The 13,829-nt window shown below is 42.1% G+C and overlaps 1 protein-coding gene across 1 annotated transcript in view; it reads right to left on the bottom strand.

The window, feature by feature from the left end:
* The window catches only part of LOC127956567 (uncharacterized), a 355,838-nt gene that overhangs the window by 37,928 nt on the left and 304,081 nt on the right, over positions 1-13,829 (bottom strand). Inside the window, exon 25 of the mRNA XM_052554600.1 lies at positions 11,666-11,983. Within this exon, the coding sequence (XP_052410560.1) occupies positions 11,666-11,983 (318 nt within the window). The remainder of the gene's footprint in view (positions 1-11,665; positions 11,984-13,829) is intronic.

Genomic DNA, 13,829 nt, shown 5'->3' with positions numbered 1-13,829 from the left:
GACAGTTCTCCATCTTCTCCTTCAGATCGACACACACTACTTCATCAACTCAGAACACAGCACAAGTTTCTCGTCTGCTCCTCAAACACACTGAAGAAACTGGCTCCTGTCAGCCCCCTAAAGAGAGAGAGAGACTCACAGCTGCCAATGACACTCACTGTTCCCTTATTAGACACAACAGAGGAAATCATCAAACACAATCAGTGACAAATCAGAAAGCAGCATTTTGATTTTCTCCATATATATCAATAAAGTGTGAGCGCTGATGAGCGGGACTCCTCCTCCAGCGTGAAGAGACACTTCACTGAGGACAGACTCGTGTCAGTCAGAAGTCAGTGTGGAGATAAAGTCACACTAAACTTAAAGCAGATTGATACAGAAACACTGCAGCTTATATTCAGCATCAAACCTGAACCTGAACACAGCAGACACAAGCTCTGATCACTGACTTCTGTAAGTCTGAACACTTCAAACACTTACACAAACTTACTAGAACCAATTTCTCATGACTAATTTTAATGAATTAATGGATTTTACTAATTTGTTCTTTTATTCTGACCAAGAAAGCAATAAAAATATGTTTACACCATAGTATAAACTATATTTTTGTTAAAGCTATTTTTATGGGTTTTTATTACATTAAATAGTATCTACTTTCGTTAGGTTGAACTTTGAGAATAAAATAAGAGCAGTAATCATGTGAGTTTAATACTGCGCAGCTGCATTTGTCCAGCAGATGGCAGCAAAACACTTCTTATTGTGAAGAGGAGCAGACAAGAGTCTTGTCTCTGTGTTGCTGCATGAGGAACTTCTCACCAGTGAAAGTATTACAGGACAGTCTCTATTATAGTAAATGCAAAAGTTGCCAAAATAATGAATAAATTATTATATAAATAGACCAAGAAAATAAATAAAATGTAAAAAATAGAATTCTACTTACATTTCATTATTTATGTATAATTGTATTTTTTCCTAATTTATTTTACATTTATTTATAGATTTATTAATTCTCATATTTATTTATTATTTATAAATGTGAAAATATACAAATGTTGACAAATACACAAATAAAAGTGAAAATGAATAAATTTATAAATAAATAAATGTTGAAAAAATGCAATTATACATATTTAATGAAATATAGAAATATTCGTTTTTTACATATCTTTGTAGATGTATTTATTTATTAGATTAGTTTCAGGTCAGGGCTGGAGAACAGAGGAGTGAGGAAACGAGGAAGCATCAGTTTGAGTATTGAGAAGCACTTTATCTAGACCCAGTTATTTGATAACAATAATTTATTTGCTATTGAAATAATATTTATGATGATATTAACTGGACCATGTGTGGTCACTCCCTCAAAAAAAGTTACGTGATTTTTCTTTGTATGATTATTATTTTTGGGTTAATGTTTTTTGTGTCAGTATTTTTCTTTTTTTAAACACTAGCTATACAAAAAAGCTCTTCAGGTTGTGGCTGCATCACATTATCTGGGGTGTACATTATTTTCAAATAATTCAGTGGTCCGTCATCAATTATTACTTGTAGTCCATTACTGATATATATATATATATATATATATATGTATGTATATATATAGGCTACACACACACACACACATGCACAATTAAATAATTAAATATTTATATCATCGTCATACAATGCAGTCTCCGGTGGGTTTTTGAGCTGATTAAAAGGCTAATAATTATTTAAATCTTAAAAAAGTCAAATAAATTACTTGAACACTTGAACACTAAAAACAGATATATTTCATTTGTTTTTGTCCACAGCCAAATTCTTTCAGGCCAGATTTCTCAATTCAACAGTTAAGGTCCTTCTGGAAATGATGAGGACTGCTTTAGTGTTTCACAGCTAGACATCAGCAGTATTTAGTAACTTGCATTATTATTTGTGTCATACATGATCTCATTGATTGAGAGGTGCCTTTTTCACCCAAATACAGAAGCATGGTTTGAAAACTTATTAACATGACATTTACAGGAACATTCAATATTGTGAATATAGCCAAAACTAAATGTATGACTCAAAGTAGGATTTTTAGTTTGGAAATTTTAAAAGAGAGGTGAAAGATGAATTAGGGGGAATCAATAAATTATTAATGATTCACTGCCATTGTGTGAATAATATGTAATAATGTAATCCATAAAGGAGTAACTGATATGAGCATTTTTAAAATGTAATATACTCTAATTATGAATACTTGATTTTTGGTATCTGATTACATTACTACTCAGCTCTGGAAAACATTTACTGTGTGTACCATGGTACTGTATACAATAAATGCCACATAAAGTATTATTATTAGGGGCCTCACTGACTCAGAAAGAGCCTCTGTTGGGTTGCATTCATATCGCAGAGTATTTTTGTCTTATTGGAGACATTAGAAGTGTTCTGGATAAATAATGACACTTAAAACTGTTAATAGCTATTGGATTTAAGATAAGTTATATAGTAGAATTGTGACGGTTGGGTTTTGGGAAAAACACAAAGTGAGGGCAGGATCCAATTGCAAGTACGGGTTTATTTACAGAAGGGAAAAAATACAAAATAAACAGTCGTGAGAGACAAAACCAAACAAAAGTGGGAACCGGATGAAACGGATAGGAAACTCGGAGGAACAAGAGGGTAAGGGAAAACTCGGGAGACGAGCACAACTCACACATAGGGTAAGGACTCCATACAGATGACAGAGAAAGACAGCTATACATAGGGAGACTAATGACAGAGGATTGTCAGCACCTGTGCGATTCTAATTGGAGTGCAATTACTGTGAAGACACAACCAGACTAGAGGAATTAAAGTGCCTATGGTGAAGTGCCTAAGGAGAAGTGAGCTCACTAGGGAACACCCAGGAAAACAGAGACTGAGAGCGTGACATTACCCCCTCCCCTACGGAGCAGCTCCCAGATGCTCCACCTGAAACCCCGGAAAACCCAACAGAAAGAGGTAGGAGGGAGGTGAAGCGGCGGCGGACTAGGGGGAGGGACGGAGGGTCAGAAAACAGGGACAGGAGAACCAGATAGAGTGGACAGAGACAAACAACCAGGTGGAATGGAGAGACAAAAGACAGGACAACCAGGTAAAAATGGAAAAAGCAGAGACTGAACAACCAGATGGGATGGAAAGGCAGAGACAGGAAGGTGTAACACAAAACAAGGAGTCCAGGAGGGTGGTGGACCGGCGGAGGGAAAAAGGGGAGGGACGGATGGCCAGGTCCAAAGGAGGAAATAGACAAACAAATGCAAACCAAAACATGGGTAAAAGGAGGAAATTAGGTGATGCCCACCCGGGCGGAACAGAGGGCCATCACATTCATGTGGTCAAGGCAGAAGCCCCCCCAGGGCAGAGCGGAAGACCACCACATCCTCGCAGTCAAGGCCGGAGTCCCCCAGGGCAGAGCGGAAGACCACCACGTCCTCGCGGTCGAGGCCGGAGTTCCCCAGGGCGGAGCGGAAGACCACCACATTCTTGTGGCCGACCCCATGGGAGGACGAAGATCACCGGTGACTTGACTCAGTCCTCGAAGATGACCGGTGACTAGCCTTGTCTCTGGAGAGTCATCTGTGACTAGCCCTGACTCTGGAAGGCCATTTATGACTAGCCCTGACTCTGGAACGGCCTCGGCCTCCGGAACAACAGCGGTCACCGCCTCGGCCTCGGGAACAACAGCGGGCACCGCCTCGGCCTCGGGAACAACAGCGGGCACCGCCTCGGCCTCGGGAACAACAGCGGGCACCGCCTCGGGAACTGCATCGGGAACTGAATCGGGCACCGCCTCGGACTCGGGAACTGCATCGGGATCGGGCTCCGCCTCGGGAACTGCATCGGGCACGGCCTCGGCCACCGCATCGGGCACCGCCTCGGGAACTGAATCGGGCACCGCCTCGGCCTCGGGAACAGCATCGGGCTCGGCCTCGGGAACTGCATCGGGCACCGCCTCGGCCTCGGGAACTGCATCGGGCACCGCCTCGGCCTCGGGAACTGCATCGGGCTCGGCCTCGGGAACAACAGCAGGCACCGCCTCGGCCTCGGGAACTGCATCGTGCACCTACTCGGGAACTGCATCGGGCTCCGCCTCGGGAACTGCATCGGCCACAGCATCGGGCACCGCCTCGGCCTCGGGAACCGCATCGGGCTCCGCCTCGGGAACCGCATCGGGCTCCGCCTCGGGAACCGCATCGGGCTCCGCCTCGGGAACCGCATCGGGCTCCGCCTCGGGAACCGCATCGGGCTCCGCCTCGGGAACCGCATCGGGAACCGCCTCGGGAACCGCATCGGGCACCGCCTCGGGCACCGCCTCGGCCTCGGGAACTGCATCGGGCACCGCCTCGGCCTCGGGAACTGCATCGGGCCCCGCCTCGGCCTCGGGAACTGCATCGGGCACCGCCTCGGGCACCGCCACCGCCTCGGGCACCGCCTCGGCCTTGGGAACAGCATCGGGCACCGCCTCAGGAACTGCATCGGGCACCGCCTTGGGCACCGCCACCGCCTCGGGCACCGCCTCGGGAACTGCATCGGGCTCCGCCTCGGGAACTGCGTCGGGCCCCGCCTCGGGAACTGCGTCGGGCTCCGCCTCGGGAACTGCGTCGGGCCCCGCCTCGGGAACTGCGTCGGGCCCCGCCTCGGGAACTGCGTCGGGCACCGCCTCGGGAACTGCGTCGGGCACCGCCTCGGGAACTGCGTCGGGCACCGCCTCGGGAACTGCGTCGGGCACCGCCTCGGGCACCGCCTCGGCCTCGGGAACAGCATCGGCACCGCCTCAGGAACTGCATCGGGCACCGCCTCGGGCACCGCCTCGGGCACCGCCTCGGGCACCGCCTCGGGCACCGCCTCGGCCTCGGGAACAGCATCGGGCACCGCCTCTGGACCTTGAGGAACGGCAGACGCCCGTCTCCTCCTCCGTCCTTTATGATGGCGAGTCGGTGGCACCTTATCAGGAGACTCAGCCGTTGAATCGGTCATCTTGTGCTGTAGTGCTAGGCTGGTGGCCCTCATGGGTTGTGGCGCTGGACTGGCGGCCATCTTGTGCTGTGGCGCTGGGTTGGCGGCCATCTTGTGCTGTGGCGCTGGGTTGGCGGCCATCTTGTGCTGTGGCGCTGGGTTGGCGGCCATCTTGTGCTGTGGCGCTGGGTTGGCGGCCATTTTGTGCAGCAGCGCTGGACTGGCGGCCATCTTGTACTGTGGCGCTGGACTGGCGGCCATCTTGTACTGTGGCGCTGGACTGGCGGCCATCTTGTACTGTGGCGCAGGACTGGCGGCCATCTTGTACTGTGGCGCAGGACTGGCGGCCATCTTGTGCTGTGGTGCTGGGTTGGCGGCCATTTTGTGCCGATGCACAGGACTGGCGGCCATCTGGTTCCACGGCGCTGGCTCGGCCGACCTGCGTCTCCCCTCTCCTCTCGGGACAAACTGGGGAACTGGCAGCCCCCAACCGAATCCCGGGTCGACGGTTGCCCACAGTGGAGATCGCTGCCGGACCTCCTCCCGGCTGTTTGTTCCGGAGCGACCTCCCCTTGTTCCCCGGAACACCACTAGGCGAGAGCCCTCGAAGCCACCCTTCTCCCGCTTGCTGGCTGGGGAGAACATGGCAGCAGACATACCGCTGGATCCTTGTTTGATGGAGTCCTTCTGTGACGGTTGGGTTTTGGGAAAAACACAAAGTGAGGGCAGGATCCAATTGCAAGTATGGGTTTATTTACAGAAGGGAAAAAATACAAAATAAACAGTCGTGAGAGACAAAACCAAACAAAAGAGGGAACCGGATGAAACGGATAGGAAACTCGGAGGAACAAGAGGGTAAGGGAAAACTCGGGAGACGAGCACAACTCACACATAGGGTAAGGACTCCATACAGATGACAGAGAAAGACAGCTATACATAGGGAGACTAATGACAGAGGATTGTCAGCACCTGTGCGATTCTAATTGGAGTGCAATTACTGTGAAGACACAACCAGACTAGAGGAATTAAAGTGCCTATGGTGAAGTGCCTAAGGAGAAGTGAGCTCACTAGGGAACACCCAGGAAAACAGAGACTGAGAGCGTGACAAGAATTATTTAAAAAAAATAGTATCTGGACCATTAATAGCTGCACTACATAATTCATCCATCCATGTTGCTATGATTGACTGATTTAATAATAGTAATAATAATTAGTAGTAGTAGTAGTAGTAGTTTTCAGTACTTTTTAATGAAAACATCGGCTACATAACCCGAGAATTAAATTTTGGTTATTTAATATTTGATAATAAGTAAATAAATACGTTTTCTTATTATTTTTAATTACTTTAAATAAAGCTACAACAGTTTATAGGGTACATAACATACACAGTTTCACCTAATCTCATGTTAATCCTGAGTACCTATAGAGTAGTACTGCATCCTTCATATCTCCAAAAAGTCTTTAGTTTTTATCATATTTATAGAAGACAAATACAGCTTTCCGATTCTTTCCGGGAAAAGCCGAGCTCCTGGAGGGGTGCCGTGAGTGGATACAGCATACTGATCCCAAGATAATTTACAGTTACTGATAAGACCGATATATTTAAACTCCGTCACCATCTCTATCTCCTCTCCTTTTATCAGAGTTGGAGTGGGTGAGGGAGCCCCATTTCTAAAATCAAAGACCAACTCTTTGGTCTTGGACTTATTCAAATTCAACTGGGAGGCTTCACACCAGTCAACAAATTCATGCAACACTGGACCGTGTTCAGTTTCATCTCGCTCCAATAAACTAATCACAACAGTATCATCTGCAAATTTAATTATATAACGTCCAGGGTAACTACTGCGACAACAATCAGTCTAGAATATATATATATATAATAACAATAACAATATATATATATAATAATGGTGACAAGACGATACCCTGTGGTGTCCCCCATTCATCGAGTGCTGAAATATCAACATACCTAGCTTCTTTAGGTAACGTTATAAACATTTGTAATTTATTTTATGGAAAAAAAAAGTTTTAAGTTATTTTTATTTTTTTTGTCCCTTTCGATTATTTCCGCTTCTCTTCATGGTTCACACAGGAAATCAGAGTAATGAAATCTAAGGCAAGGCGTCTTGAACGACTATAACCTTCATGCTCACATTGCATGTGACAAATCAGGTTCCAGGGGAGGGGGGTCTCACAGGGGCCCCACACACATAGAATGTTTGGATGATGGTTAAAACCACGACTGCTGCTGGTTACTAGAGCAATAGTGATTATTTTCAGTGAAAGTGAGCTGCAAGCTACATTTATTACTTGGTTACACGCTGCTACTTTAGCCTTGAAGAACAAAGCCTGGGCATCTGTTTATATCACTTCTAGTGCACCTGTGGTCATACAAACTTTCTTATCTAAAATCATTAAAACATGAGCGGCTGATTAGATATCTGTGTTAAAGAGCAGTTTAAGTGTCCAGTGACTTCATACTGTATTAACATAGAAATAATAAAAGTGAAAAAAGAAACCTGCAGCTCCATAATGTTGTTTGTCATTAATAAAGAGGATCTCATAAACTCAGTACTGCAGGTAAAGATAATTTACAAACAAAAGAATATCAGAAGTAGAAGGACATTATCTTGTGTATTGATGAAATTGCATTACGTCACACAGCAGGCAACTCTGCTTGTTTTATATTGATAGATATGACATGAGCTGCACTTAGGATTATAATATTCTGTTGTTAAGCATTGTTAACTCATAATATATTTGTACATGATATGGTAGAATAAATATTTAAATATGTTACAGGTTGTTGAATTACACATTTATAACACAGTACTTCTACAGTAAAATATAGAATATAAAAGTTGTTTATAATTAAAATATAAAAGCCCAGCAGACAAGCAATATGCATTCTTTATTTATTGGTTTATAACACGCCTGATCACATAAGATAATTATAGTGGATTTTTTGCAAGCATTTTTTCAGCATCATCCGCTCATAAACTCAGTACTTTTTGTGATGAAGCTGAGGGCCGTTACATCACTGATGGTCATTGTGTTTATATTTAGGATGTTTTGATTGTCACTGTGTTTGTGCTTTATAATGTAAGATCATACATTTGACTTCAGAGATCATGTAATTTCTTATTGACATACAAAAACTTTTTTTTTTTTTTGCTATTAACAAGGCCAAAAAAATCCAACAAAATCTACAAAGGCATAACAGATTTAATACAAAAATGGGAAAAAATATAAATACGTGAGATTGGACATATCAATAACAATATCGATATTTCAATAACATTTTTTCAGATGTGTTGAACCCAAGCAGTGGATGACATCATGGAGCCAAATGACCCCCTTCTTTGTTTGACTCCTCCTCCACATCATCATAATCTGTTATTAAAAACAAAATTTTAAATCATGTCAAATACTGTAACTGAATAAATATTTGAAGTCTTAACAACTGGAAAAATATAAAAATATTGAATCTAAATAAAGTATAATATGAGAACAAAAGTGTTATAGTAACTTACTCAACAGGTTTCTCACATCTTCACTGACACTCATGACATCATCATACTCCTCCTGAACTCTCTCTGATCAAGAATGACATAAAAACATTTCATATCAGTTTATAAAACACTTTATCACATTTAAAGGATCCCTTTTCAGTGACTTGATTAAACGGAGCGAATATCTAATACTCATGTAAACATGAAAAGGGTCATAAAAATGTAGTTCTGTGCATCTCACCTGTTTCCCCTTGAGAGATCCGTCTATTAATGATGACATCATCATAATTATCTGGTGTGTCCACTGCACATAAAAATATGTGTCAAAATTGAATATGAGTAATTTAAAATATCTGTAACAAACTGGATTTAAAATATTATATATATATTTTAACTGATAAAAGAGTAAAACACCTTTTCTGATATCAGAGTTTAGTCCGCTTGTCATGACATCATCATAGCTCTCAGGTGTGTCTTCTACAAATTCACACATTCATCAGTCTCACTTTCATTTAATTCAGTAAAAAAATCTAACTTAAATGTACAGTAATATTTTAAAATAAGGTATATTCTATGCTGTTGTAGAGTAAGAGAGTGACACCTGTCTCACGATCTGGTTTCAGTCCATCAGTGATGACATCATCATAGTATCCCGGTGTGATTTCCTTCACCATCTCTTCTGCATCAACACACAATATGTTTGGATACAAAACCAAAATATGTTCTTTTGGCAGATCGAGAATTTATTAATCATTTGGTGATGAATCATACGATGAGTTTAAAATGTCTCTGACCTTTTAGGCCACTGTCATTAGTGACATCATCATAATATGCAGTCTTGAACTCTTTTGCTAAAAAAGGAGAACAGACTTTTAATATACAAGCAAACTGCAGTATTTAAAAAAATATTGGATCAATAATCAAATATGTAATAGAATTGGTTCACTTCACTTAAATATTTATTTTTTTTTAAATGAAAAAGGTTTGAATAAATATGTGTGAGATGTGCATCATCTCTTGAACCTGAGAGAAGCTCATCAGCATCTTCATACCCGGAATGCAGTTCTTCAGAGATGAGACTCCCTGTTAAAGAAAAGCAGAGCAGAAACATGTTCATCTTTACAAACAAACTGAATTCTCATGATATTTTGATCATAAAGAACACAACAGAAGTATTAATTATTCACAATTTAAAATAATCATAGGCAGAAATCCCTTTTCAACCTGTTAGTAAACCCACAAGTATCCTCACATTAATCTATTCCTCATTGCGTTCCAGAAATAGACACACACACACCTGCACCTACACTTAGTGTAACATATGAACACCTCCTTATGACAATCTAAAAATACTCACAGGAAGAGATACTCTCTCTCTCACACACACACACACACACACACACACACACACACACATATAAACATGCACCTGCAGCTCTGTGGTTTTCTGTCAGGAATTATTGGGTTTGAAGCCGGAGGTTTAACAGGACTAATAATAGATGAACATCAACTGTCTGAAAGACTCTTATTAATGCTATTAAATGAGATTGATGGCTCATGTCTCACCCCTCTGAGTGCAGTGATTGTGTCTGCGCTGAATCTCCTCATAAACGGCTTCAGTCGTCGTCCTGTGTCTCCTCTTAGAGAGAGCTGTGAGTGTAGACAGACAAACCTGCTGTCAGTTCACAACACATGACTGATCACACACTGAATAAGACACAATATGACAGTCTCTGGATCTCTCCTACCTCTCCTCATCACTCTGTTCTGCTGAATCAGTATAAGCAGTGGCACTAAGAGCAGTAAGAGCACAACTCCCAGAACAATCACAAGCACTGGGGGGACGGAGAGAGTTTGTGGAGGAGAGACTGATGTTGAGCGCACTGGAGGAGACACTGGAGGAGAAGCTGATGTTGTTATGGCAGGAGTAGAGGACACTGACACATCTGGCAAATCTGTCAAACACATTAACAATCATGCAATTGATTGATTAAAATACACAAATCACTAAAATGATCTAAAAAACTAATTCTGTGACCTGCACAGGTGAGTCCAGCGTGCTCTTTGTGGGAGCAGTCAGTGTGGTTTTTCAGGGAGAGAGGACAGTCCCACAGGTGAATCTCATTCCCTCTGCACTCGACTCTGTTCATCCACACAACACCTTCACCAGCACCAAAGACTGAATTCCCATCAGCCCTCAGTGCTGCTCCACAACCCAGCTGCCTGCAGACCACCTGAGCATCACTGATGTCCCACTGATCATCACAGACTGAGCCCCACACAGCGTTATGATACACCTCCAGCCTCCCAGAGCACCGGCCCTTACCTCCACTCAGTCTGAGAGGAACATGATCTAAAACACACATTAGTACAAACTTTAGAACATTTTCAACAAAAACACACACTGAAACTGAAGACAAGAGTTGGTTAAACATATAAAATATTTAAAACTGATTTTAAAAGCAAATAATCCAGTGCACAGATAATAATATAATAAAGGCAAATACAGGCTTGCACAAAGAAACATTAAATAATGTATTATAAATAATGTAAATAAATAATCAGGAAACTTACTTGAACACTGTCTCTGGTGAGGAGATGCTGAACATGTCAGATGACTCCGAGGAGACTCATAACTCTCCTCCACTGAAATAAAACATTAAACAATCACAAATAATCTTCCCATCTGCTCTGTTTAGTCTTGCAGAAATATGACTACTGAGACCATATTAAATCATTAAAATATAATTTCACCTGAGCAAGTAATATTGGCCACTTCATCTCCAACACAGTTATTCTGTCCCCAGAGTGAAGACTGACACTGCCATAAAGAGGAATCATGTGGTCGACATGTAACTTTATCCAGCCAGTTAGGAGCGGATTTCACTCTTGATGTAGAATCAGACAAAACACCAGATCTTCCACAGTTCAGCTCTTGACAGATCAGACTCACTGTGTCTCTGTCCATCTGGTTCCAGCACACATTACCCCAGGATCCATTGTAGAAAACTTCCATGTTCCCTTCACAGCCCTCAGTTAACCTGATCTCTTTAAACTCTAGATAGAAATGCAAAAATACCACTAAAAGAAAAAACTAAAAATTGAAAACAAAGGGCACTGTGGACAAATTAATATACTATAAATGTTATATTCATTTTAATGGAAAAAAAAATCATCAGAATGTCTACCTGAGCACACGACTCCTACATCCTCCTTGTGATTACAGTCATGTTTTCCCCAGCCTGAAGAAGAGCAGCTCCACAGGGACGTCTCATTCCCCTCACACTCCACCTCATCCAGCCATATGTGTCCAGAACCAGGACCAAACCAGGCTGGTACCTGCTGGTTACTGAGGGCCACTCCACACTGCAGCTGTCTGCACACCACATGGGCATCTTTAATATCCCAGGAGTCATCACACACTGTCCCCCATGAGCCGCTGTGAAAAACCTCCAGCCTCCCTGCACAGTCTCCCCCAGAACCCACCAGCCTGATGGACCCACGACCTGATATTCAGAGACAGAAAAACAGTGATTGTACATACATATTTCTGGTCACTAATAACTGAAGAATCTGTCCAGATGTTGATTTTCTCACCAGTGTTCTTTACTGACAGATGTTGTGTGATGCTGCAGTTGAGAGTTTGTGAAGAGCTGCAGTTCTCCAGATGAGCTTTACTTTCTGGAGAGAGTATTTATTTGTCATTCAATATTTATATAAAATATGCTACCTTTGTTCAAATGTGTAGTTTTAGTCTGAAACTCATGAGTTCAGTGTGGTGTGAATGTGCTCACTAGAGCAGATGACTCCAACATCTCGTCTGTGAGAACATTCAGCTCGACTCCATGAAGAGATGGAACATTCTGAGAGTTTTGTTTCATTCCCGTCACAATCAAACACATCAGCCCAGGTTGCATTAACTCCCTCTCCAAACCAGTCTGATCCCACAACAGATACAGCAATCCCACAATTCAGCTGTCTACAGAGGACACTGGCAGCTCTCATATCCCAGCATGCATCACACACTGTGCCCCATTTATCGAGATACTGAAGCTCCACTCTTCCAGAACAAGAGTCTGAACCATTCACCAGCCTGAGATCTGTGTAACCTGGACAAACAACTGACAGCTCTTTCAAACAGTATGAAACTAGAGTTAAAATAATTGAACAAAACAACAGCAGTGTATTACATGTGTATGTAATTTATCTAAAGAGATGACAAATGTTAATACTCAACCAGAACAGATCACTCCCACATCACTGTCATGAGAACAGTTGTATTTCTGTGAAGATGATCGTGAACAGACGTCTATCTGAGATTCACTTCCTCTGCACTGAATCTCTTCTGACCAAACACGGCCTTTTCCTTTACCAAAAGCAGCTGCTCCCAGCACCTGTACAGGAGCCCCACAGTCCAGCTGTTTACACACAACCTCTGCATCCTGCTGGTCAAAGACAGCGTCACACACTGTGTACCATGTGTTCCCAAAAATCACCTCCACTCTCCCAGAGCACAGGTGAAGCCCGTCCACAAGTCGAACTCCTTTTTCTGAGATGTTGAAATATAAAAAGAGATTATTAATGAAACATCTCTACTCAGCTGGAGGACTAGAGAAAACGATGACATTGATGATATCAATGAAATTTTTTGTCAAATGTATGAATGTAATAAATTCACTTAATTTAATTTTATATGGCCAGGGTTGTTTGCATAAACAAACCTGTGTAAATCTGAATTATCAGAGAAGGATTTATTAATATTTTAATTTGAATTAAGAAAATATTACATTTATTAATATGTAAATTATTAAATTATTAAATTATTATATATACCACAGGCCTATCGGACTGTAGCCTATAATGAATAAATGTTAAATGAGGTAATGAAGTACATAAAATAAAATCGGCTTACAAGAAATCATTTTTATCCATCCCAGTCTTCTAAATCCATTAACTGATCATCTTTTTCAAATAATAAAATTATTATTATTCATTATGTATTTGATTTATTTTCCCTTCACATTCGTTTTGTAAATAATAGCCTACTGTAAATGCCTGACATATGCTCTAGGAATTACGGAAATGTTTAATGGAAGAGCAGTTTAAAGGTTTAATTTAACAAATATATATATATAATTTCTTGGCTAATTAATAAACTATAATTAGACTATTGTGACGATCGTGCACCAGGAAAACACGAAGAGAGGGAGAGATCCAATAGCAGGTACATTTATTTGAAAAAAAGGGTAATCCAACATAAACAGTCCAAGGAGACAAACAAAGACGGAACCGGATGGAACGGACAGGTAACTCAGAGGACGAGAAGGCAAGGGTAAGTCTCGGGAGACGAGA

This window comes from Carassius gibelio, chromosome B4, assembly GCF_023724105.1.
Source record: "Carassius gibelio isolate Cgi1373 ecotype wild population from Czech Republic chromosome B4, carGib1.2-hapl.c, whole genome shotgun sequence".
NCBI lineage: Eukaryota > Metazoa > Chordata > Actinopteri > Cypriniformes > Cyprinidae > Carassius > Carassius gibelio.
The sequence above is the reverse complement of the archived record's forward strand: the minus strand, read 5'-3'. Positions and strand labels throughout refer to the sequence as shown.